At 38.4% G+C, this 27,670-nt stretch overlaps 1 protein-coding gene across 23 annotated transcripts in view; it reads right to left on the bottom strand.

The window, feature by feature from the left end:
* Nucleotides 1-27,670, bottom strand: part of UBR2 (ubiquitin protein ligase E3 component n-recognin 2) — a 128,222-nt gene that overhangs the window by 79,373 nt on the left and 21,179 nt on the right. For 19 of the 23 annotated variants that reach the window (XR_002521554.2, XR_646009.4, XR_002521553.2 and 16 more), the window contains exons 3-8: nucleotides 23,275-23,353; nucleotides 21,167-21,280; nucleotides 11,148-11,278; nucleotides 9,027-9,165; nucleotides 7,963-8,025; nucleotides 2,034-2,154 (exon numbers count right to left, since the gene is read on the bottom strand). Coding sequence is in view for 20 of the 23 variants with exons in the window: in XM_021937291.2 (XP_021792983.1) it covers nucleotides 2,034-2,154; nucleotides 7,963-8,025; nucleotides 9,027-9,165; nucleotides 11,148-11,278; nucleotides 21,167-21,280; nucleotides 23,275-23,353 (647 nt within the window). In the remaining 3 variants the exon portion in view is untranslated. Of the gene's footprint in view, nucleotides 1-2,033; nucleotides 2,155-7,962; nucleotides 8,026-9,026; nucleotides 9,166-11,147; nucleotides 11,279-17,344; nucleotides 17,431-21,166; nucleotides 21,281-23,274; nucleotides 23,354-25,988; nucleotides 26,251-27,670 lie in introns of those variants that run through there. The other 4 variants (XM_009205178.4, XM_021937284.2, XM_021937285.2 and 1 more) reach the window with 4 other exon arrangements.

The raw sequence follows: 27,670 nt of genomic DNA, 5'->3' as shown, positions 1-27,670 counted from the left end.
GCATGACTTCTGCACTATAATATATACCAGTACATTTTATTAATGTTTCATAAAAAATGCTTCATTCATTAAACAAAAACTTATTGTGGACTTGCCATGTGAGAGACCCTGGAAAACACATTACTACAACCTTTTAAATGTAAACTTTAGAAATGTTCTTCAAATATTAATATAAGCATTAAAATAACCAAAACTTTAACTTGTTCCATACATACATATATATACACACACACACATATATATACACACATATGCCTGGGATTACAGGCATGCGCCACCACACCTGACTAAATTTTGTATTTTTAGTATAGACAGGGTTTCACACCATGTTGGACAGGCTGGTCTGAACTCTTGGGCTCAAGTGATCCACTTTCCTTGGCCTCTCAAAGTGCTGGGATTACAGACGTGAGCCACTGCGCCTGGTCCCATACTTTATAATTTAAATCACTGTTTTCATCTTTTTCAAGCATGCAAAATAATAAAAAATTAAAAAATGGAATAACTTTTAATTATAAAAGCTGTCAAACAGAAATCCTTTAAAAGGCTAAAGAGAAGACCTATGTAAGTATTAAATAGGAATATATAAATTATTGATAAATATCTCAAAGAAAATTTTCAGCAGGACATTACTTCCATTATACTCTTCATTAATACTGTGGCACAACACTTGGCATGCAGGTATCCAATGGAAAATACCAAAATAAAGAATATGGGGCTAAGAAAAATAATTGGAAAGATATTTGTTTATTTTCTTTTAAAAAAAATTTTAGATAGAGACGGGGTCTCCCTATATTACCCAGGCTGGTCTATGAACTCCTGGGCTCGAGGGATCCTCCCACCTCAGCCTCCCAGAGAGTTGTGACTAGAGGAGCGGGCCACCGTGCTGGCCTGGAAAGATAACTTACAAATTATCTTTTAAAGTAAACACGTTCTCTTAATCTTCCACACCTCCGTATTTTCAACTCTCAGTTCTGTGTAGTAATGTTCTTTTTTAAAAGCCCTTCAAAACAAATGTATTCAAATTTTTCTTTACAGTAAACATCTGAATGTCACTTATCCACAGTCTTGCCTGAAGAACAGCATAACAGCTTATATTGATCTCTGTTTTACACTTTACTGTTACACACCAGGCTTGTATTTTTGGCTGCGGATATGAGGATTCTTAATTCTTACCATTACATAAAGAAAAATGATTGAATTTCTAGACCCTGGAAGTTTTTTTTTTTTTTTGAGACAAAGTTTCACTCTTTTTCCCAGGATGGAGTGAAGCGGCATGATGTTGGCTCACTGCAACCTCTGCTTCCCGGGTTCAAGTGATTCTCCTGCCTCAGCCTCCTGAGTAGCTGGGATTACAGGTGCATGCCACCATGCCCAGCTAATTTTTGTATTTTTAGTAGAGTTCTGCCATGTTGGCCAGGCTGGTCTTGAACTCCTGACCTCAGGTTATCCACCCGCCCTGGCCTCCCAAAGTGCTAGAATTACAGGCATGAGCCATGGCACCCAGTGGAAATTTTTTTTTAAAACACAAATTGGTAACTTCCAATTTGCAAACTTTCAGAGTTGCAAGTTATTGGTAACCAAAAGTTGTAGGAATCAAAACAAAGAAATCAACATTAGTGTTTTATCATTTAAACAGCTAATCACTTAGGTTATTTACAGCAGCATTTTTCCAGCTTACTCAGTAGAAGAGTTCTGCAAAATGCTCCACTAAAAAAAGTTAAAAAAAAAAAAAAGTTTGTGAAATGTACATTGCATTGTATTAGCATATTAATGTCCTTTACAATTGTTTAAACCAATGTTTCCTGCATTTATTTGAATAGAGAATCCTTTGTGTGCATATAAAAAATATCCAGTATGACAAAATTTGTTAAACATAGGATTTTTTCTTGCATAAAGATATTTTGAAATGGTATTTTAAAATGTAAAATTAAAGCAGGAAATTATTCCAGTTGACATTTTTTCCAAAACAGTTTTGCAAGGGTCTATTGAGCTCATTTTTAATAGACAATTGGCATGAACTTTTATGAACCTACCTGAATATCCAATAATACTTCCCAGCCAAGACAAAAGTTTCAAACCAAAATTCTGATGTGCGACGATAGACGAATGCATAACTTGAACTTTGAGTGGCTTTGTCTGTCTACTGGTATTTCTCTTAAAAAGAAATGGCAACATTTAAAAATTAACTTAAAAAGCTATTCTATTGGCAGAACAAAGTTATTATTTTTACTTAATATAACCACACCATCATCATCACAGAATTTTTCATGGATGTAAGAAAATCACCATTCTCCTTGCCTTATTTGATTCGGATCCTAATTTTCTAGAGGAAATCTTAGGATTCATACAAAAAAAACATGAAGGTTCCACTAGTTTATGAGTAATCTGAATCTTTTTTTTTTTTTTCCTTTTTTTGAGGCGGAGTCTCGCTCTGTCACCCAGGCTGGAGTGCAGTGGTGCAATCTTGGCTCACCGCAACCTCTGCCTCTTGGGTCCAAGCGATTCTCCTGCCCTCAGCCTCCCAAGCAGCTGGGACTACAGATGCGCGCCATGACACCTGGGTAACTGTTGTATTTTTAGTAGAGACAAGTTTCACTATGTTGGCCAGGCTGGTCTTGATCCCTGACCTCAAGTGATCCACTTGCCTCAGTCTCCTAAAGTGTTGGGATTACAGGTGTGAGCCACTGCACCTGGCCAGTAATCTGAATCTTTAGTCCTATATTTGAAAATCTGCTGTACCAATAATAAATGATTTAAATGTTTTATGTTTTAGCTTGCTTTATGGCTTTAATTTCTTAACGTAATTATGTACTTATTTAAATAATTTATTGCATAGATGTGATGCTATCAACTTTTTTTTTCTTGAGACGGAGTCTCACTCTGTCACCAGGCTGGAGTGCAGTGGTGCGATCTCTGCTCACTGCAACCTCTGCCTCCCAGTTTCAAGCTATTCTTCTGCCTCAGCTTCCTGAGTAGCTGGGACTACAGGTGCGCACCATCATGCCTGGCTAGTTTTTGTATTTTTAGTAGACACAGGGTTTCATCATGTTGGCCAGGATGGTCTCGATCTCTTGACCTCATGATTTGCCTTCCTCAGCCTCCCAAAGTGCTGGGATTACAGGCATGAACCACTGTGCCCAGCCCATGTTATGAACTTTTTTTTTTTTTAAATCATAGCTGGGCACGGTAGCTCACATCTGTAATCCCAGCACTTTGGGAGGCTGAGGCAGGCAGATCACCTGAGGTCAGGAGTTTGAGACCAGCCTGACCAACATGGTGAAATCCCGTCTCTACTAAAAATACAAAAATTAGCCGGGTGTGGTGGAACATGCCTGTAATCCCAGCTACTTGGGAGGCTGAGGCAGGAGAATCATTTGAACTTGGGAGGTGAAGCTTGCAGTGAGCCGAGATTGCACCATTGCACTGCAGCCTGGGCAACAAGAGTGAAACTCTGTCTCAAAAAAAAAAAAAGGTAAAATACATATAAAACTTTCATCTTAGCCATTTTTATGTGTACAGTTTGGTATTAAGTACATTCATACTGTTGTGAAACTAGTCCCCAGAACTCTTTATCTTGTAAAAGTGAAACTCTACATAATACCTAATAAAGAGCAAGTCCCTGCTACTTTCTTCCCCTAGCACCTAGCAACCACCATTCTGCCTCTTTCTGTGTCTTTGGATATGACAATGCTAGGTAGGTCATATAAGTAGAATCATACGGTATTTATCTTTTTGTTACCAGTTTATTTCACTTAGCATAATGTTCTCAAGATCCAATCATGTTGTAGCATGTATCAGAACTTCCTTCCTTTTTAAGACTAATAGCCGGGCGCGGTGGCTCAAGCCTGTAATCCCAGCACTTTGGGAGGCCGAGACGGGTGGATCACGAGGTCAGGAGATCGAGACCATCCTGGCTAACACGGTGAAACCCCGTCTCTACTAAAAAAATACAAAAAACTAGCCGGGCGAGGTGGCGGGCGCCTGTAGTCCCAGCTACTCGGGAGGCTGAGGCAGGAGAATGGCGTAAACCCGGGAGGCGGAGCTTGCAGTGAGCTGAGATCTGGCCACTGCACTCCAGCCTGGGCGACAGAGCGAGACTCTGTCTCAAAAAAAAAAAAAAAAAAAAAAAAAAAAGACTAATATACCATTGCATGTATATACCACATTTTGTTTCTCCATTCCTTCATTAGCAGACACTTGGGTTGCTTCTACCTTTTGGCTATTGTGAATTATGGTGCTTGAACAGGAGTGTAAAATATCTCTTTGAAACCTGTTTTCAATTATTTTACAAAAATATACCCAGAAGCAAAATTGCTGGATCACATGGTAATTCTATTTTTAATTTTTTGAGGAATTGCTGGACTGTTTTCCACAGTGGCTATACCGTTTTACCTTCCTACAAGTAGTGCACAAAGGTTTTAATTTCTCCATATCCTTGCCAACACTTTTTTTCCCTTAGAGACAGAGTTTTGCCATGTTGCCTAGGATGGAGTGTAGAGGCTATTCACAGGTACCATCATCACATACTACAGCCTTGAACTCCCGGGCTCAAGCAATCCTCCTGCCTCAGCCTCTAGAGTAGCTGAGACTATAGGTGCATGCCTATCCTTGTTTATTTATTATTTGACAGAAGCCATCCTAATAGGTGTGAGGTGGTATCTTAGCTGCCTGTATATCTGCTCTGGAGAAATGTCTATTCAAGTCTATCAGCATCTTTTTTTTTTTTTTTTAAACAGGGTTTCACTCTGTTGCCCAGGCTGGAATGCAATGGCGTCATAACAGCTCACTGCAGCCTCGACCTCCCGGGCTCAAGCAATCCTCTTACCTTAGCTTCCCAAATAGTTGGGACTACAGGCATGCGCCACCACGCCTGGCTAACTTTTGTTATTTTTATTTATTTTTTTTGTAGAAATGGGATTTTGTCATGTTGCTTAGGCTGGTCTCAAACTCTTGGGCTTAAGCAATCTGCCTGCCTTGGCCTCCCAAAATGCTGGGATTACAGGAGTGAGCCGACGTGCTTGGCCAGCACTTTTTAAAGAATGTGTTTACCCCTTTTTATTTTTGGATCGTCCTTTTACTCTCTGTCCATCCGTTCTCTATGACATACATTAACACAGTAAGTTTTTGTATATGTTCTCCATTTACACATATTTAAATACACATATTAAATACATTTCTAAAGATTTGTTAGTTTGACTTATGAAAATCAAATACTACACATGCTTTTGTGCATCTTAGCTTTCATTGATTTTTTTCTGTTAACGACTGCATAATTTTCTGTGGTGTGGACTTATTAAAACATCCTTCAGAGAAGGGTATTCATCTTCTCTGTTTCCAGTCCTCTGTGACTACAAAAAAAGCAGTACTGTACTGAACACACTGTGTACACACTTACTGGTACTTGTATTTCTATGAGATAAATTCCTAGGTGAGGTAAAGCTTTAACATGTTACTAGATCATTTTCCTCAAATGCAGCAATTTATTGTTAAGCACGTATTCCTAGTCTCTGCATCTCTGCAAGATATTTTATCACCCTAACTTCATGTATATTGACCAGCTAGATTTTCTGTTATGATCTGTCTTTTCATATCCTTTGCCCATTTTCTATTTTATTGTTTGTTCCCTACTTGATAATCTGTAAGTACAGTTTCTGATATATTATTAAATTGAATATGCTGAAACATTAAGGAAGAATTTCTTAAATAAGACACAAAACATACAAATTATAAATAAAAATATATCTTTTGCTACATTAAAATTTAAAGTTTTTGCTCAATGAAAGGCACTGCAACAAACTTAAATGAGTAAGAAAAGGACAATCCAACAGAAAAAATAAGAATATGAATAGGAAATTTGCCAAAAAGAAAACTTAAATGACCAATAGAATAAATACAAGATATTTAAAAATCAAGGAAAATGCAAATTTGATGAAATTTCACACACATCAGATTGGCAACTTTTTTTTTTTTTTTTTGCTTAACACAAGATCTTGTTCTGTCACCCAAGCTAGAGTGCACTCGTGTACAAAGCTCACTATACCCTTGGACTCCTGGGCTCAGGCAATCCTTCTACCTCAGCCTCCTGAGCAGTTAGGACTACATGTGTGCACCATCATGCCTGGCTAATTTTTCAATTTTTTTTTTGTAGAGTCAGGGTCTTCCTCTGTTGCCCAGGCTGGTCCCAAACTCTTGGCCTCAAGTGATCCTCTTGTCTCTGCTTTCTGCTTTCCAAAGTGCTAGGATTACAGGATTACAGGTGTGAGCCACAGTGTCTGGCCCAGATTGGCAAAATTTAAAAACTTGACAGTATATAGTTTTAACAAAGATGTGGAGAAACGGGCGCTCTCATACACTGCTGGTGGGAAAGTATACTGGTACCACAGTTTTGGAGATGAACTAGGCAAAATCTAGTAAAGCTGAGAATGTCCATACCCTAAAAACTCAGAAATTCCATTTCTTGGTATATACTGTAGGGAAACTTTTGCATCTATGCAAAAAGGAGACAAAACAATGCCCATAGCAGGAGTATTTGTCACAGCAAAAAACTGAAAACATCCTAATTGTCTATCAACAGGAGAATAAATTGTGGTATAATCATCATGAAATACTATACAATGTTTAAAAAAATGAATGAACTGCAGCAACGTGTATCAACACAGATAAACCTAAAAACAACACTGAAAAGGCAAGCTGCAGTGTAATACATTCAGTATGTATTTTGTTATATAATGTTTAAAGACCCCCAAATCAATCTATATAATGTTGATGGATATTTAATATATGAAATATAAAGGAATGCACAAGAATGAAAAAAGTAAGTTAAGTAATTATTGCTAGGGAAGGAGAAAGGATAATGGGGGAAACCCCTTCTCTACCAAAAATACAAAAAAAACCCCAAAAAACAAATAGCCAGGAGTGATGGCACATGCCTGTAGTCCCAGCTACTCAGGAGGCTGAGGCACAAGAATTGCTTGAACCCAGGAGGCAGAGGTTGCAGTGAGCGGAGATCATGCCACTAAACTCCAGCCTAGGTGACAGAGAAAGACTCTGTCTCAAACAACAACAACAACAACAACAACAACAGCAACAAAATGATAATACAGGGGCCTCCATACTACTTTATGTATTTAAAATTTGAGGCCGGGTGTGGTGGCTTACACCTGTAATCCCAACACTTTGGGAGTCTGAGGCAGGTGGATCACTTGAGCCCAGGAGTTTGAGACCAGCCTGGACAACACGGTGAAACCCCATCTCTACTAGAGATACAAAAATTAGCTGGGTATGGCTATGCGCACCTGTAATCCCAGTTACTTAGAAGGCTGAGGCAGAATCACTTGAACCCAGAAGGCGGAGGAAGTTGCAGTGAGCCGAGATTGTACCACTGCACTCCAGCCTGGGCAACAGAGACTCCTCGAGGGGGGGAAAAAAAAAAGATAGATACAATTATTTTTTAAAAAGAATATTTACATAAAATTCAGTTACATGGAGTGGTGAAAAATAAATTCTAATTTCTAAAAATAAATCCAAATGTGGAGAATAGTTTGCTTTTAGAAAGATGATACACTAATTGCTATGAGGATATGGAACATATTTTGCCATAAGGTACCAAGAAACAACTTTGCTTGCATTATAATCTTGATGCTTAAGGCCACTTTAATTTCTAAAAAGTAACAGAACATTCTACTAATTAAAAACAAAACAAAAAGCAAAAAACATTCTAAGACTGCTTTGATGGAGAAATGGAATATATCTTATCTAAATACTCATTTCCTGTATCAATCCTACACAGCTTTAAACTAGATAAAACAATAATGCAATATTTAAGGAACATTATCTTTAAACAGTTTTTGGTTAACATTGATCTTCATTCGAGAAAGCAGAAAGACATGTTCATAAATGCTGAAATTTGAAGCTAGTTTTAAACTAATAAAAATAATATAGGCATGTTTTAAAATTACTTACCACAATTACTGATTTTGCTTGCTCACAATACTGGAAGTCTCCATATCGAACAGACCTACGCCCCTGTAAATAAAGATATTTAAAATTAAGCTATAAAAATATTGTATTCAATATTAATAACTTTTAAACCAGTAAACAAACATGTTTAAGCATATAACAACTCTGATCAATTTTCTTTTTTTTTCTTTTTTTTTTTTTTTTTTGAGACGGAGTCTCGCTCTGTCACCCAGGCTGGAGTGCACTGGCCGGGTCTTGGCTCACTGCAAGCTCTGCCTCCCGGGTTTACGCCATTCTCCTGCCTCAGCCTCCCGAGTAGCTGGGACTACGGGTGCCTGCCACCATGGCCCGGCTAGTTTTTTTGTATTTTTTTTAAGTAGAGACGGGGTTTCACCATGTTAGCCAGGATGGTCTCGATCTCCTGACCTTGTGATCCGCCTGCCTCGGCCTCCCAAAGTGCTGGGATTACAGGCTTGAGCCACCGTGCCCGGCCTTGATCAATTTTCAATATTTACAATGTTCATACTACTCATTGATAAATAAGTTAAAAGTTTCCTTCAAAGTTATGCTAACTTTTCCAAGCCATTAATATACTTCCTTGAACAAAACATTTATTCTTCTAGACATCTACAATTTCCATTTTCATAACTATGTCCTCTTAAACTTTCTATCTGGCGATAGCTTATAGTTATACCCAACATACATTTGGGCCAATATTCAAATGAAATTTTTTTTTTTTTTTTTTGAGATGGAGTCTCCCTCTGTCGCCCAGGCTGGAGTGCAATGGTGCAATCTTGGCTCATTGCAACCTCTGCCTCCTAGGTTCAAGCGATTCTCCTGCCTCAGCCTCCTGAGTAGCTGGGATTGCAGGCGCATGCCACCACACCTGGCTAATTTTTGTATTTTTAGTAAAGACGGGGTTTCACCATGTTAGTCAGGCTGTTCTCGAACTCCTGACTTTGTGATCTGCCCGTCTCAGCCTCCCAAAGTGCTGGGATTACAGGCATGACAAATGAAATTTTAAGAAAAAAAATTCAATTTATTATCAACATGGTAAATTTACTTACATCTCGATCTACTGTAGTTGCAAAACCAATAGCTTCTTTTTGTGTACAGTTAACAGCTTTCTGAAGAGTATAAATAACTTGTTCATAGGTGTGAACCTCATCATTAAACAGCATGCAATAGTAGGTGTCACTCTTCTCTCTGTGGGATAAAATATTAATGATATATCAATTATCTATTTGCCTATTATCTTGCTCCAGGCTGACTTATTAAGAGACTACTTTGTCCTATGTGATGTGCTAGGTACTGAACACATATCTGTAAAGAATTCACCTGTGGTCCCATGCTCTATGATACTACAGTCTGGTGGGCAAAATACATATTGCACATATGACTCTGTATAAACAGGTTTTTATCAAGAATAGAAGGTAGAGCAGGGTATAACAGGCCTGGGAGCTCAGAGAACTCTTGGAGAAGTAATCTGAGGACCAAAGTCAGAATTGGCTATCAGCAGCTCTCAACTGGGGGAAATTCCCCTCCATCTCTCATAGTTGACCATTTGGCAACATCTGGAGACAATTCTGGTTGTCAAGACTGGGGCCTGGGGTGCTGCTGGCATCTAGTGGGTAGACGCCAGGGATGTTGCTAAATATCTTGCAATTCACCAGACAGCCCCCATAACAAAAAATTAATCTGGCCCCTAATTCCAATAGTGCCAAGGTTGAGAAACCATGGGCCAGAGGAAGGTGAAAGCAAAGGTGCTAAGGTGGCAAAGGTAAACACTGGGAGATGGAGCACAAGGAAGAAGGGGGAGATTAGTATGACATTAGTCTGGTCTGGAGAAAGAAATCTTGAACAGCTTATAATGGTTTTTTTAGTTTGTTCTGAGATACGGTCTGTTGCCCAGGCTGGAGTGCAGTGGCACAACACGGCTCACTGCAGCCTCAACGACCCAGGTTCGATGGATCCTCCTGCCTCACGAATAGCTAGGACTACAGGCATACACCACTCTGCCCAGCTAATTTTTTAAGTTTTTGTAGAGACGGGGTCTTACTAGGCTGGTCTCCAACTCCTGGGCTCAAATGATCTACCTGCCTTGGCCTCCCAAAGTGCTAGGATCACAGGCATGAGCCATTGTGCCAAGCCAGCTTGTATTTTGATTTTTGCCATTCTAAGGACAATCAAAAATTTGAGATAGGAGATATAATCAGAATCGTCTTAAAGTTCACTTCGGCTGCAGTGTAGAGAATGAATTGTAAGGGGTAAGAATGTACATGGCAGTCCAGTTAGGAGGCCATGCTGTCCCCAAATGAAATTAATTTGGACTAGGATACTACAGTATACTACAGTATACTATACAACAACAATACTATAGTAAAAATCATGAGGTACTAAGTCATTTTCATCATTTCCAAAAAGGTATAGTCAACTCATTTTATTAGAAAACACTTAACCTACAACTTATCTGAAACACAATTGAGAAAGCAAAAAAAAAAAAAAAAAAAAAAAAAATAGCACCAATGTCCCTCAGATCCTCATTCCAGCTTGTATTCATTCTAAACTATGACTAATTCCAACAAGCTTGGTCTTACTTCTAAGCAAGAAAGAAGGTTGTTTGAGACAAGCACACTAACAAGAAAAATAAAGCCCTAATCTTAATATATCTGTGGCAGAATCCAGTTCTCTGGTCACAAGTTTGTAACCTCAATAATTTAAGTAAAAATGGCAGATGTACACTAAAAAAGCACAGTGTGGAATACATTTTATTAAAAGTCAGAATCAAAATGATTAAAATTGAATTTGAGCATTTATTCAAACCAGAAACCTCATTTATATCAAAGAGTTCATTCCCTAATGATATTAACATATAACAAAACAAAAAGTAAAGTTGTAATCTATCATTTTATCATACAATCAAAGAGAAAACTGGTTATGCCTGAAACCAGTCCTAGAGCTATGATAAAGCTTAAATCTGGCTACAAACCAACTAATCAACCAACCAGCCAACCAAACAGGGAGAAACCTCCACCAATTAAATGGATCACATGTTTTAAAACTACAAAATCAAAGTTATTGTTCTGCTAAAAACTCATTATTAAAAAATGACTATGCCCTATACTAGCTGTGTTAAAGTTAAAATTTAGCAGTTCTTCATACACAAAGAATAAACAGGTTATACTTACACCATCTCTAAATCTGCTGGCAATTCACTTTCTTTTTCCCAGGTTAATATTTCTACTGCATACCGAAACATAATAGCAAAAATGTTGTAAGTTCTTGCTATCACATCTTCTGATAAATGAACAAGAGGATCCTGAAAGAAACAACAGGAAAAATAAAAAATAAAAAAAAGTGCAACCATGTACATTAATTTTCATTCTGCTTCCATCCCTCAAAATAGTATAGTAAAAAGTTAGCTGGTCTTCCAGCTTCAGCTTCTCTTCAGTGAATTTGATCCTATACATTACCACCCTACCAAATACAGCTTCTTAAAAGTTTTAGTTCAGAATAATCCAGTTATTCAATCAATTCAATCAAAATATTCAATGGCACTCAAATGCCTAATGAACAAATCTAAACATTTTAGAATGGTTTTCCACGACCTCAAAAACCTAACATCAAACCAATTTTATAGCTTTGTATCTTACTAACCCCCAATTTCTAGAATACACAAAGGACTATTACCTAAGGAAGGACAAGCAATATTGAGTTTTATAGGTATAAAAGAGAGCTTCATTTTGACAGTTTTAAAGGTGAGAACTCATGACTTTCAGAAAACTGCCCGTTGATGTTGTAAGAAGCACTCACTTGTCTACTCTCAGCAGGGTGAGACGTGTATGCATGTTAACAGGGAACTTCATACATTAGATTGAACAGTGAAAGAGTCACTGAATTTCTAGGATAATGTAAAAAAGTATTACTTTAAACATATGCTACGTTTAATCAAGGTAATTTTCAGTCAAGGTTGGCAAAATGTTTTGCACTATCTTTCATCTTCATGCTTTATCTTAAATCTAAACTCTTTAGTTTAATGGCTAAGTAGCATTATTTTCATTTCTCACATTAAAATAGTATGTTCCAACATCATGGGATGGGAATCAGTAGATCCCTGAAAATAAATACACACATATACACACACACACACACTCTGCATAAAAATAAAACATAGTGGAAAATATGAACTATGTATTTAATATTCATATAAAATAAATAATTACATTTTATAAAGTATATAATACGTGTTTTATAAATATATAATTAAATATATATTTGTATATATTAATGTGAATGTATATATACATACACACAAACACATATCTGTGGAGACAGAACATTTTTGCATACCCACACCAAAGATGAGCCTAATGGAACTGATACAAAACAAATAGAGAAGGCGGAATAAAAGAATGGGAGGCTGGGCACAGTGGCTCACATCTGTAATCCCAGCACTTTGGGAGGCTGAGGCGGGTGGTTCACGAGGTCAGGAGATTGAAACCATCCTGGCTGACACAGTGAAACCCCGTCTCTACTAAAAATACAAAAAATTAGCCAAGCGTGGTGGAGGCCGCCTGTAGTCCCTGCTACTTGGGAGGCTGAGGTAGGAGAATGGCGTGAACCTGGGAGGCAGAGCTTGCAGTGAGCCCAGATCACACCATTGCACTCCAGCCTGAGTGACAGAGTGAGACTCTGTCTCAAAAAGAAAAGGGGAAAAAAAAAAAAAAAAGAATGGGCCAGGCACAGTGGCTCATGCCTGTAATCCCAGCACTTTGGGAGGCCAAGGGTGGATCACCTGAGGTCAGGAGTTCAAGACCAGCCTGGCCAAAGTGGTGAAACCTCATCTCTACTAAAAAAACACAAGTTAGTTGAGTGTGGTGGCGGTGCCTGTAATCCCAGCTACTTGGGAGGCTGAGACAGGAGAACTGCTTGAACCCAGGAGGTGGAGGCTGCAGTGAGCCGAGATCATGCCACTGTACTCCAGCCTGGGCAACAGAGCAAAACTCCGCCAAAAAAAAAAAAAAAAAAAAAGAATGGAGAAAAAAGGACAAAGATGCGTAAAACAGATGGGTCTAGAACTTGAAGAAGGTAAATTTCCTTTTCTCAGTAAGAAGCAGATTTTTCAAATTTTAATAGCACCTTTTACCTATAACTCCTCTCATACAGGCTGCTTTATATGTACCATCGAAGTTTGTTTTTTTTTTTTTGAGACAGAGTTTCACTCTTGTTGCCCAGGTTGGAGTGCAATGGCACGATCTCAGCTCACCGCAACCTCAACCTCCCGGGTTCAAGCAATTTTCCTGCCTCAGCCTCCTGAGTAGCTAGGATTACAGGCATGTGCCACCATGCCCGATTAATTTTGTATTTTTGGTAGAGACGGGGTTTCTTCATGTTGGTCAGGCTGGTCTCAAACTCCTGACCTCAGGTGTTCCAGCTGCCTTGGCCTCCCAAAGTGCTGCGATTACAGGTGTGAGCCACTGTGCCCAGCCAGGTTTTTTTTTTGTTTTGTTTTCTCTGTTAGAAGATTTATTACTATTCATTATGAAGTCTTTAGAAATCACTGACATGGTAAAATCACTTGTATACAAAAAGAATCAGGGCCGGGCGCGGTGGCTCACGCCTGTAATCCCAGCACTTTGGGAGGCCGAGACGGGCGGATCACGAGGTCAGGAGATCGAGACCATCCTGGCTAACATGGTGAAACCCCGTCTCTACTAAAAAATACAAAAAACTAGCCGGGCGAGGTGGCGGGCGCCTATAGTCCCAGCTACTCGGGAGGCTGAGGCAGGAGAATGGCGTGAACCCGGGAGGCGGAGCTTGCAGTGAGCTGAGATCCGGCCACTGCACTCCAGCCTGGGTGACAGAGCGAGACTCCATCTCAAAAAAAAAAAAAAAAAGAATCAGAGCTGGTCCCTTCTGCGGTTTCAGACAAGAGTAGGTATTAATAATAATATGAACCTCATACGACACCAAAATAGAAAGTGGAATCAAAATTCAGCTTTCCTGGTGCTACTATCTCACCAAACAGTCATTCCATTTCTTATGGTTATATCCCATAAGACAAGAACATTTAAGGATTGAAGAGTTCGATAAATAGGGTTTTTAAAACTTTAATGGTCTTGGAACAGACACAACCACCAATGCTTGAGAATCCTAACCAATAGTTTCCAAACTCTATTTTACAAAAATCCCAGGGTCTGGTAGAGATGCTTCCTATTTGAATAAAAATGTCAGTTCCAAAATATAGTCTAGGCTGAACATGCTGGCTCATGCCTACAATCCCAGCACTTTGCGAGGCTGAGGTGGGAGGACTCCTGGAGCCCAAGAGTTTGAGACCAGCCTGGGCAATACAGTGATACCTCATCTCTACAAAAAAATTAAAAAATTAGCAGAGAGTAGTGGTGCATGATTGGGAAGCTGAGGTGGGACGACTGCTTGAGCCTGACTGGTAGAGGCTAAAGTGATCTTGACACTGCAACTTGACACTGCAACTTCTCCAACCCTGGGCAACAGAAAAAATACACTCTAAAATGTGTTACATTCCATATTGGAACACCAACTGATAATTTTTTTTTTGCTACATTAACCCAGTTTGAGGCAGGCCTAGACAGATTCTTCTGATATCTCCGTATACACACATTTTACTTCTAAGAAATGTATCACTCATCATAAAGAATTATTTCTGCAGTGAAGAGATGCTACACCTGTACAAGTCTATTAATGTTATGATGGTAAATTAAATGTCAGGAAAGACTGAGACATTCCTGCTCAAATTGCCCTTTTCATAGCATAAATCAGTTGGAACAATAAATGACATCCTATTGTATTATCTATTATTACTAATAATTTTAGCTCTCTGATTATATTTATGCTACAGAATGTTCATCTGTTGGTGAGTCTACTTTAACTTACTATTCTTTCAAGCTGGAAGAATGTAAGGCATGTTGTTAAAAAGGTTAGTGGTTATTTTAGATGGCAGTAGGAATTATGGAGAACTTTATCTTTTATGCAGTATATTCCTATAATATTTGAATTTGTAAAATGTAAGCATGTATTACAATAAAGATTTTAACTGTTATCAGATGCAAAGTAGGTATGAATGAGGATTTTCTCCATACTGTCCAACTAAAAATACAGAAATAAACTAGAGGCTGCAGTCATTAAAACCACCTCACTTATCTCATAAACTGACTTTCTAACAACACACATTTCAATTTACAAAAAATAAATCTATTATTAATACCACTTTAATGTGCTTTATTACTTTTTAAAATCAGATTTTCATTTAAAAAAACAATTCTGGCTGGGCATGGTGGCTCACACCTGTAATCCAAGCACTTCTGGAGGCTGAGGCAGAATTACTTGACCCCAGGAGTTCGAGATCAGCCTAGCAGGGTATGGTGGTATGTGTCTGTGGTCGCAGCTACTAGGGAGGCTGAAGTGGGAGAAATCGCTTGAGTTCATATGGTCAAGGCTGCAGTGAGCTGTGATTGCACCACTGTACTTCAGCCTGGGAAACCGAGCAAGACCTCATCTCAAAAAAACAAAACAAAAACATAACAAAACAACATAACAAAACAAAACAAAAAAAAACAAAACCAAATCCCAAACCACGCAATAATTCCGCCAAAAATGCTTTTTAAAACCAGTATAAGGTACTGTGTTAAGAATATCATTACTGGAGTCTGACTGTAGTGGCTCAAGCCTGTAATCAGCACTTTGGGAGGCCGAGAGATGGGGCCGGATCCACCCGAGGTCAGGAGTCGAGACCATCCTGGCTAACATGGTGAAACCCCATCTCTACTAAGAAATACAAAAAATAGCAGGGCGGGGATGGCGAGCCTGTAGTCCCAGCTGCACCGGGAGGCTGAGGCGAGGAGAATGCGTGAACCCGGGGTGAGCTACAGTGAGCTGAGATCCGGCCACCTGCCTCTAGCCTGGGCTACAGAGTAGAGACTCAAGTCTCAAAAAAGAATATCATTACTGGAGTCTATACTACATGGCTTTAAATCCCAGTCCCATGATGCTATGTGGGACACGTTGGTCAAGTTTTATCTTTCTAAACTCAAGTTTCTTTCTTTCTTTCTTTCTTTTTTTTTTTTTTTTAAGAGACAGGGTCTCTCTCATCCAGGCTTATATCTCATTGCAGCCTCAAACTCCTGGGCTCAAACTGACCCTCCACCTCAGCCTAAAAGTAATTATTTATAAAATATTGGTAACAGCATTATCTATCTTATGAGGCTGTTTTGGGAATTAAATGAGATAAACCAAGTAGTCACCATTAACATATAGTTATTAATTACTGATCTGAATTCAGATAGATGGAAGCAGCATTTGTGAGTGAAATTTCAGATTACAAAAATCTTCACTAAGGTTGTTGTTCAGTTAATATTTCTTATTTAACTAAATCTCATTCCAAATAGTATTTACAGCAATTTAAGAATACATCTACATCCCAGCTACTTAGGAGGCTGAGACAGGATGATTGCTTGAGTTCAGGAGTTGAAGACCAGCCTGGGCAACACAGTAATAAAAACCATGTCTCTAAAAATAAAATAATTTTTTTAAAGAACGCACCTAATAGAGTGGTATATAAAAAAAGATGTAAAAAGCAGATAAAGGAAAATAAAGATAGGAAAATAAACTGTAGTCAAGGTAACATCTATATATAAGTAGAGATCATATAAATTTCCACACAACTTCTACAGGCAGGCTGTTTCCAACCATTTGGCTCTTTTTCCAGAAGTCTCAACAAAAGGAAACACAATCAGTTATGAGATTCACACCAGGAGAAACATAACATTTCTTAATACAGAGACCTAAGAGAAATTCCTTATGGACTCCTATACAGACTAACAAAGGAGATACCACATATTATGTGTTGATTCTCAACTGGGAGAGGTACAACTCACCAACCTCCCCACTCACTCCCACACCCAAGGGGCCACTTGAAAACCTAGCTGGGCATTTTTTGTTGTCACTGTAGTGGAACATGCTAGTGACATTTAGGGAGTGGGAACTGAGTAGGCGAAACACAATGCTTTCAATAGCCTACACCAGGGTCAACAAACTTTTTCTGTGAAGGAGATAGTATTTTCGTCTTAGCAGGCTATAGGGTCTCTGCTGCAACTACTCAATTTTGTTTGTAATGGGAAAACAGCTACAAATACTACATTAAAATTTAAGCATGACTGTGCTTCAATAACATTTATTTATGGACACTTAAATTTGGATTTCATCTAATTTTCTCATGTCACAAAATACAATTCTGTTGATTTTCTTCAACTATTTAAAAACAGATACAAGAACAGGTTGCGGACAAGATTTGACCTGTAGGAGTCAGAGCTTGCTGAACCCTGTCCTATCCAATGAAGAAATATCTCACCCCCAAATGCAAAGAGATGAGAAGACCTGTAGAACTCTTACACAGTACTTGTATATCAGCAGGTTTCCCCCAGCTTTTTCTGAAGATGTAGGCTAAATATACGACAAAAAAATTTTGTTCAATAGTTACTGGGAACAGGTATGCTAAACACAATGCTATCTTAATATCTTATAGTCTTACCCTTGAAGACTTCATTTCTCTTTCTTTTTTTTGAGATGGAGTTTCGCTCTTGTTGTACAGGCTGGAGTGCAATGGCACAATCTTGGCTCACCACAACTTCCGCCTCTCAGGTTCAAGCGATTCTCTTGCCTCAGCCTCCCGAATAGCTGGGATTACAGGCATGCACCACCACGCCCAGCTAATTTTGTATTTTTAGTGAAGACAGGGTTTCTCCATGTTGGTCAGGCTGGTCTCGAACTCCTGACCTCAGGTGATCTGCCTGCCTCGCCCTCCCAAAGTGCTGGGATTACAGGTGTGAGCCACCACGCCCGGCTGACTTCATTTCTGTTAACCCTTTTTTTTTTTTTTTGAGACAGAGTCTCACTCTGTCGCCCAGGCTGGAGTGCAGTGGTGTGATCATGGCTCACTGCATCCTCAACCTCCCCTGGCTCTGGTGATCCTCCCACCTCAGCCTCCTGAGTAGCTGGGATTACAGGCACACGCCACCATACTTGGCTAATTTTTGTAATTTTTGTATAGATGGGGATTTGCCATGTTGCCCAGGCTGGTCTTGAACTCCTGAGCTCAAGTGATCCCACCCACCTCGGCCTCTCATAGGGCTGGAATTACAGCATGAGCCACTGCACCTGGCCTTAAATAAACTCTTAAATATAAATTAAATGGTAGAGTTTGGAGGCTTTATTCTTTGTCTAGTTCCAGGAGTACACATTCTCCAGGCAGGATTGTATGACTTTTGGGTAGGCAGGGGAGCTTGTTGGCATCTTCTTAAAATTCAGGAAATTAACCGGAGCTTAGTCTGTTGGACAATGTATGAAGATAAAGCCAACAGAGCAAATGTAGGCAGATTCAAAACTTTTTCTTGGAAAATTATTTTAAGTCTACTCTAACACAAGGATAAAAAAGGTAACAGAAGTCCTATTTTTTCCAAATAAATAAATTTTTTCCAAATAAATGATATTTATAGAACATTAACCATTTTAAAGTGAACAACTCAGTAGTACTTGGTACACTTATTATAATGTGCAACTACTACAATCTAGTTCCAAAACATTTCCATCACTCCAAAGTGAAACCCCTTACCTACTAAGCCATTTCTCTCCATTTTCCTCTTCCCTAGCCCCTGGCAACTACCAATCTGTTTTTTCTCTCTACAGATTTATCTATTCTGAATATTTCATATAAAAGGAATCATACAATATGTGACCTTTTGAGTCTAGCGTCTTTCACTTAATATGTTTTAGAGGTTCATGCATGTTGTAGCATGTATCAGTACTTCATTCCTTTTCATGGACGAAAAATATTCCACTGTATGTATATTATCATAATTTGTTTATCCATTCATCCACTGATGGATATTTGGGCTGTTTCTACCTTCTGACCATTGTGAACAACACTGCTACAACATGTGTGTGCATATACTTGCTCAACTGCGATTTTCAGTTCTTTTGGGTATATATCTAGGTGTGAAACTCAGAATCATATGGTAATGTTAAATATTTTGAGGAACAGCCAAACTGTTTTCCACAGCACTGAATCATTTTCTATTTCCACTAGCAATACACAAGGGTTCTAATTTCTCTATATCCTTGTCAACACTTGTTATTACGTTTAATAGTCATCCTACTGAGGGTGAAGCAGTATCGCACTGTGGTTTTGATTTTGCATTTCCCTAATGACTAATGATGTTTAGCATCTTTTCATGTGTTTGTTGATTATTCAAATATCTTCTCTGTAAAAATGTCTATTCAAGTCTTTTGCCCATTTTTAAATTGGGTTATCTTTTTACTGCTGAATTGTAAGATATAAACTCTGGATACTAGATCCTTATTGGATATATGGCTTGGATATACATCTATACACTTTCTCCCACAGTCCTAAAGTTTTATGCCAGTGGTTTTTAACCTTTTTCTAAAGCATAATTCTTTTTTTTCAAATATATCTTTATTTGTCCTGTATTTCTACATACAGAACTCCAATCAACTATATAAAAATGGAGCTTCTCCAATAGAAGCAGAAAAATCTGGAACCTTGACCACTTGGCATCTTACTATAGCAAATTACAGAACACTTTCACAAAGCAAATGAAACACAAACAAAACATGTTTTCCATAGCACTGAATCATTTTGTAAACATTTTGATTTGTACATCAAAAACTTTGGTCATTCTGATAAAATATATTTGACCTGTAGGGTATGGGTACCAGGAAAAACTTTTTTTTTTTTTTTTTTAAAGACAGGGTCATGATCTTGGCTTACTGCAACCTCTGCCTCCCATGGCTCAAGCGGATCTCACTTCAGCACCCCCAACCCAAGTGGCCGGGACCACAGGCGTGTGCCACCACACCCAACTAATTTTTGTATTTTTTGTAGGGATGGGGTTTTGCCATTTGCCCAGGCTGGTCTCAAACTCCTGGGTTAAAGTGATCCACCCGCTTTGGCTTCCCAAAGTGTTGGAATTATAGGTGTGAGCCACTCTGCCTGGCCGAGGAAGGACTATTAACGTCCACTTGCCCCAAATCTGTATCAGGCCTACTAACAAGGTAGAAGTACTTGGGTGTACCTATTCCCCTGCCATTTAGAAATAATAAAATCTGAAAGAAGGATCTCGAACTACACAACAAATTGTCATAAAATGTAGCAGAAGAGGGACTGCCACAGGTTGGTTAATGGATACAAGAACAAAGCTATACAGGAAGAATGAGTTCTAATGTTTTATAGCACTATAGCATGACTATAATTAACAATTTACTGTATATTTTCAAATAGCTAGAAGAGCGGATGGTGAAAGTTTCCAATACCACATAATGTTAAATGTTTGAGGTGATGGATATGCTAATTACCCTGATTTGATCATTACACATTGTATATATGTATCAAAATATCACACTGTGCCCCATAAATAACACACTGTATCCCATAAATATATACAATTATTGTCAATTAAAAATAGTAAAACATAATCTATTGTAGCATACCATTGAAAGATTTTATCATTGTATAATTATAGTTAAGTGAGTTATTAGAAATATATGGAAAGGTGTTGAAGTTTAAAAAAAGCACAGGGATTTAAGCATTTATTTTGTGGGAGTCTACTATTCCATTAGAAATCCATTTAAGAAAAATAATGCAGGATCAACAATTTGAAAAACATAGTGAGCAGTGGGAATTATTTGTACTGAGCCATCACCACCACACATGGTCCCATCACATAACCAATGATAATGGAAACCAGGAGATGATGATTGGGATTGGCTGTCATGTGCGGTAACAGAAAAGAAAGCTATCTGGCTCCAAAAGTCTTCGTAATAATAAAGATATACAAAACTCAACTTAGTTAACTGGTCTACACATGGGAAAAACGATCCTCTCAATCATAAATTAGTACTCAAATAAACTTCAAGTATGCTTAAAACAAAACCCCAACCAAATAAAAAATCAGAATTAAACGAAATTTCCAGAATTTCAACTGTGTACTATTAGCAACCATAGAGCATCCACAAAATGCAAAGAACTTTCAAAGTAAACTAGTCACTGTCAATAGTGGAAGTACTATTTGCTTATCCATTTCTCACATCATCTAATGACTATTTCTAAAAATATTTCAAACTAGGGTTAAAAACAACTTTGTGAAAATGCTTTTACCTCTTCTTCCTCAATTTCAGAGGTGTTAAGTTCATGTTTTTGACAGTAAGGACCCTCTTTCCAAGCTTCAGTATCACCACAGTCACAGAAACCTCCACCTCCTGATGTTGTCATCTTGGAAAAAAATTGTAAAGTATCTTGTCAATAAATATTTACTGAGGGCTATCAGATAATAAATAAGAATATCAAGTGCTAAGGAAATACCATTGCTTAAGTGTTTAATTTCTTTGGAGGCATAAAATTAGATAAAATGCCAAACCTCTCAATGTTTTAAAGTTTATTTTAAATAAGCTTATAAACTAATCGAAGTGATTTCAAAATAAAATAAGCTACTTTGTAATGTTAGCTACAGATATTTAAAAGAGGATATGTTTGCCTATATGACTTCCTTAATTAGGAAAATCATGAGGATCACAAGGGTTTTCCTGCTGGGTTTTGGTTAAATTGGTATAATGCTGGTATCTACGCTACAGGTTGTGATGCTATAAACACAATAGACTCGGGGGTTATACAGATTCCTATAGCTGTTGTCTCCTAGAGTCTAAGAGTGCTGCATTTGCTTTGGAGAAATTAACCAACAAAGACTATAGAAATAGTTAATTTTTCTTCTCTAATACTCCCTAAATAGCCACTCTTTGAAAGGACAGGTAATAGGGGCTCAGGAAATACAAAAGTAGACTGCCTAATAATAAAAACTCTTTATCACCTGCAAGGTTCAGGAATTATTCACACTTCCTTAAGACAGGGCAATGATTTGAGAAATCTGGCATCACAGAACCAGAATTAATAATTGGTGGACTAGAAATTCTGCTTTTCTTAAGATAGTATGAGGAAGAGCTTACTAACAGGTATTAGATACAGCAAATTTTAGAATAAGCCCTCTTATATTCTGCCCAAAGTAAGTATTTGTGTTAATACATCACAATATAATTAATGTAACCCCATAAATGACAACTATTCCCAGGGAATGCAAAGATACATGCCAAGAAACGTGGGTAGGAGTCATTTGGAAAATGACACGTGCTTGTTCCAGTTACCAAACATAGGCAGAACAGCTTAAAGGAAACTGGGCCTCTTTTACTGATTTATGAGACTGATGAACAGACAAGAATGTAAATAGCCCAATTTTGTAGCTGGTTATTTATTTATTTATATTTTTTTGGATGGAGTCTCGCTCTGTTGCCTAGGCTGGAGTGCAGTGGCACGATCTCAGCTCACTGCAACCTGCGCCTCCCAGGTTTAAGTGATTCTCCTGCCTCAGCCTCCTGAGTAGCTGGGATTACAGGCATGCGCCACCATGCCTGGCTAATTTTTGTATTTTTTGTAGAGATGGGGTTTCACCATGTTGGCCAGGATGGTGTTGATCTCCTGACCTCATGATCCGTCCGCCTTGGCCTCCCAAAGTGCTGAGATTATAGGCATGAGCCACCGTGCCCGGCCCTGTAGCTGTTTTAGTTCATTATTATGAACTCTTGGGTAGAGTAAATAAAAACAAACAGAAGGAAAAGTTCTGACCCAGGACAGCTCCTGAATTAAGAATAATATTAAAATATTCCTTCTCTACCGTTCTATTTTACGATTAGGGTGAAAAGTTCCATCTAACAGCAGTTCCCTACCCTTTGAATCTCCATGGTCTGTCTTCAATTTCCAATAGAGGAACCAGGACAGGATTTGGAATAATCTGTATTTATCTGTGTCCCTGACTTAAAAGCAAACAAACATACCTGATTTTTGAGAAGTACTGACAACATTACAGCAGTGAAAAAATAATAAACTGGTGGGTCTTATGTGCTGGAGTTGGGTCTTCTCCTACATTGTAATAGATACCTCTTTAATAAACATTAAAAAATAGCAAAAACAAACTAGTTGAAAACCAATGCAGAAGAGCTGATATCTCTATTATCTTTTTAAAATCATATGCTCCAAGAAGTGTGGATTCATAATTTGTTTCTACACTGCCACCCTATGTCCAGTGGTATTTAAATAAACACACTGTTTAAACCCCTCTCCCCCATTTTAGTGTTAAATCTTTGCATTTTGAAAAGAAAGAAAAGATATTTATTATAAAATACAATACTGGGCATGGTTATTATGTGGACATTACTAACCCTATATCGATGATCTCTGTGAATACTTCCCAAAAAGCACTCCATGCACAAAACACAAGTTGGATCAACTGCACAGTCTCTGTAAAGTTAAAGAAAAAAAAAAATCAGAGTGTCAGAAAATAACTATATATTTCACAACAGAATTATTTCAAATTGGAATCCATCCTAAAAGAATGAAAATAGTGAAGTTTTTTGGTGTTTTAAAAAAGGAAGTATCATTCCCAAAGATCTGTCAGATCTTTTGATCAATGAAAGCAGTTTAAGGAACTGCTTCTCCATAACGGATGTGTACATATTATTAGAACAGTAAATTTTAATGTAATGGTGTGTTTTCCCATAGATTTGTGGAAATCACATTACACATTAAAACACATAGATGTATATGGAATAGATTCAAAATATTTATGAATTCTTAAGATTCATATATTGGAATTTCAAATAACTTCTTCCAAACAGGTATTTGAGACCAACGGTCTTCAAAGTGGTATGTATGCATTCCTAGAAAGGCAAAAATATCAACTGAAATGTAAGAAGACAATATTTGAACTTACATTTCTACTTAAATTTTAACTAAAAAGGGAAATTAAACATTCTATGGGTTCACTGCACAGGATGATATAGGTCTCCTCACATGGCTCCTATTTCTGGTATTTGCACAACACATATGGCCCATGAGCTATCCTGACTGAAGAGTAAGGGTTTCAAAAGGTTGCTTGGGGTGCCCTGAGTTGTTTCATTTGCTTTCTTCATACTACCAGTTAGATACATTTATAGATCATATCTTAAGAGAATCTAGACAATTCCATGAAATGAAATGGGGATTGTAAAATAAGAAATCTATGTCGGTTCCTGCCCCTGGTTCCTGACACCAGGCTCCTAAAACTCTTGTAGATAAGGGTGTTAGCAGATGTGCTAAAATTTAGTCTTTAACCCTAGTTTCAGACACAGAAATCCCCTGGGTGACACAAGAGTCTTTTGTTCTTTTTATTGAGCCAGGCTGGAGGGCAGTGGCACGCTCATGGCTCATTGCAGCCTCAACCTCTTGGGCTCAAGCAATCCTCCCACCTCAGCCTCCCTGGTAGCTGGGAGTACAAGTACATGCCACTATGCTGGGCTCATTTCTGTATCTTTTGTAGAGATGGGGTTTTACCATGTTCCCAGATTAGTCTCCAACTCCTGGGCTCAAGCAATCCTTCCTCAACCTCCCAAAGTGCTGAGATTACAAGTATTTGTAATCTCACTGTGCCTGGCCAAATCTTTTGTTCTAAAAGGCTGGGAGCTTCAAGACAGCTTTAGGATGGAAGCTGGTTGCCAAGGGAACCAAGCATATGATTAAAGGGTTGAAACTTTCAACCCCACCCCCACTTTGGGGGACTGGTGAACTGATCGGCAGTGGCCGATGTAATCAATCACGGTTATGTAATGAAGTTTCCACAAAAATCCAAAAGGATTGGGTTGGAAGAGCTTCCAAATTTCTTTTTTGAGCGGAGTCTCACTGTCACCCAGGTTGGAGTGCAGTGATGTGATCTCAGCTCACTGCAGCCTCCGCCTCCCCTGTTCAAGTAATTCTCCTGCTTCAGTCTCCTGAGTAGCTGGGACTACAGATGTGTGCCACCATGACCAGCTAATTTTTGTTTTCAGTATAGATGAGGTTTTGCCATGTTGGCCAGGCTGGTCTCAAACTCCTGGCCTCAAGTGACCTGCCTGCCTCGGCCTCCCAAAGTGCTGGCATTACAGGTATGGGCCACCATGCCTGGCCTAATTCTCTTTTCTATTCCACTCATCTATGTCTATCCTTATGCCAGTACTATACAGATTAATTTGTAATTGTTCTGTCTGTACTTGAAAGAACACACATTCTCTTGGGGCAGAGTTCTCTAGATATTTGATAGGAAGTTTATTAATTTTATTGTTCAAATCTTAGATCACTCTGCTTTTTAATCTTCTTTATCACTTCCTGTGAGGAAGGTGTTAAAAGTCTTTAACTAGAATTGTTGATTTTTCCATTTCTCCCTGCAGTCCTACTAGTTATCACTTGATATATACCAAAGCTGTATACAGTCTACAGTTAGGTGCATAAACGTTCATTATGGATATTTTTTCTTTACCTACTGTTCTCTTTACCAGCATACAATGTCTGTTTGCGTCTTTTATATGAAAACTGCTACTTTAATTTTCTTTTGTATCATATTACTTGCCTGGTATTTTTTTTCTTAACTGTTTCTCTTTCTACTTTCAATGACTTTCTATTTTAGTTTGCCTCTTATAGACAATATTTGCGGATGTTTAAATATCAATCTGAGAGTCACTGTCTTTTTGCTTTCATATAAAGAAAAGTAAAGCTAGAGCCTTGTCCTCATTTAGCCATCATTTAACAGAAAAGACAACTGTGTACAGTTACAGTATTGTTGACTACTGTATTAAAAGTATGTAGGGCCAAAGCCAGTGCATCTAGAGCACTCAACGATCCCTGAGATCTTAGTGATTTGTCTAAAGTCATCATCTCCAAGCTTTTACAATCATATACCCTTTTATTAAAATGTTTTGAGTATGCAGTATCTATCTCTATGTAAATATATTCATATTACACATATATTATTTTATATAACATTAATACATGTACTAATTACTCAATTATACTACTGTGTAACTGGAGTCTTAGGAATGGAACAAAGGCAGAAAAAATATTTGAAGAAATAATAACCTAAACTTACCAATTTGGTGGAAGACATCAGCTAAAAACAAACCACAAGAGAATAAATACAAAAAAGATATTTAAGCCTATCATAGTCAAACTGCTAATATTAAAAAATAACAAGAAAATCTTCAAGGCAGCTAGAAAAAACCAACACATTTCACACAAGGTAACAAAGATATGCGAGTAACAGCTAACATCAACAAAACGGAGTTCAGAACACATTGGATCAAGATCTTTAAAATGTTGAAAAGGAAAAAAACCAGAAAACAGTCTATCCAGACTTAAATATTCAGGAAAAATATCCTTCAAAAATGAGTACAAACAATCTGTTTTGTTTTTTTTTTTTTTTTTGAGACAGAGTCTCGCTCTGTCGCCCAGACTGGAGTGCAGTGGGCCGAGATCTCGGCTCACTGCAAGCTCCACCTCCCGGGTTCACGCCATTCTCCTGCCTCAGCCTCCCAAGTAGCTGGGACTACAGGCGCCCGCCACCTCGCCCGGCTAGTTTTTTGTATTTTTTTTAGTAGAGACGGGGTTTCACCATGTTAGCCAGGATGGTCTCAATCTCCTGACCTCGTGATCCGCCCGTCTCGGCCTCCCAAAGTGCTGGGATTACAGGCTTGAGCCACCGCGCCCGGCCGAGTACAAACAATCTGAACAGGCCTATATCTAATAAAGAAATTGAGTCAATAACTAATAACCTTCACAACCAAAAGCACTAGGTTCGCATGGGTTCACTGGTGAATTCTATCAAATGGTTAAGGAAGAAATTACATTAATTCTATGCAATCTCTTCTAGAAGACAGAAGCAGAGGGAATACTTCCTAACACATTCTATTAGGCCAGTATCGCTCTAATGTCAAAATCAGACACAGACAATTCAAGAAAAATACAGACCAATCTGCTTCATGAAAATAACAAAGTATTAGCAAATTGAATCCAACAACGTATAAAAAGAATTCTACACTATGACCAAGTAGAATTTATCCCATGTATGCTAGACTGGCTCAACATCTGAAAATCATGTAAATCTATCACATTAACAGGCTAAAGAAGAAAAATTACACACAGAAAAGCATTTGATAGTCGGTACAGTGGCTCACACCTGTAATCCCAGCACTTTGGGAGGCTGAGGTGAGAGGACTGCTTGAAGCCAGGAGTTAGACCACTTGGGGCAACAAAGTAAGACTCCATCTCTGCAAAAATTTTTTATAAAAATTAGCTGGGTGTGGTGGTGCGCCTGTAGTCCCAGCTATGAGGCTGGAGGATCCCAAGTCCAGGCGTTTAAGGCTGCAGTGAGCTATGATCTCGCTACTGCACTCCAGCCTGGGCGACTCTAACTCTGTCTTTGGAACAAAAAAAAGGATTTGACAAAATGCAATGCCCATTCATAATAAAAACTCTCGGCAGAAGAGGAATATTGAGGGATATTTCTCAACTTGATAAGAAATATCTACAAAAAACCTACAGCTAACATCACTTAATGGCGAGAAATTTATGCTTGTTTATGCTTGTGAGGTGACTTGCGCAGGACCCCTAGACAGCCTCAGTATAGGGCCAGTTACCAGAAAGACCGCGACCAAGAGGGCTGGAGCTTTCAGACTCACCCACCAAAATCTGGGAAGAGGGGAGGCGTGGGGCTGGAGATTAAGCTCTTTATTACAAAAACTCTTTTTTGTTGTTGTTGTTTTGTTTCTTGGG

The sequence above is a fragment of the Papio anubis genome, chromosome 6 (assembly GCF_008728515.1).
Source record: "Papio anubis isolate 15944 chromosome 6, Panubis1.0, whole genome shotgun sequence".
Lineage (NCBI taxonomy): Eukaryota > Metazoa > Chordata > Mammalia > Primates > Cercopithecidae > Papio > Papio anubis.
This window is presented reverse-complemented; position numbering and strand designations above follow the sequence as displayed.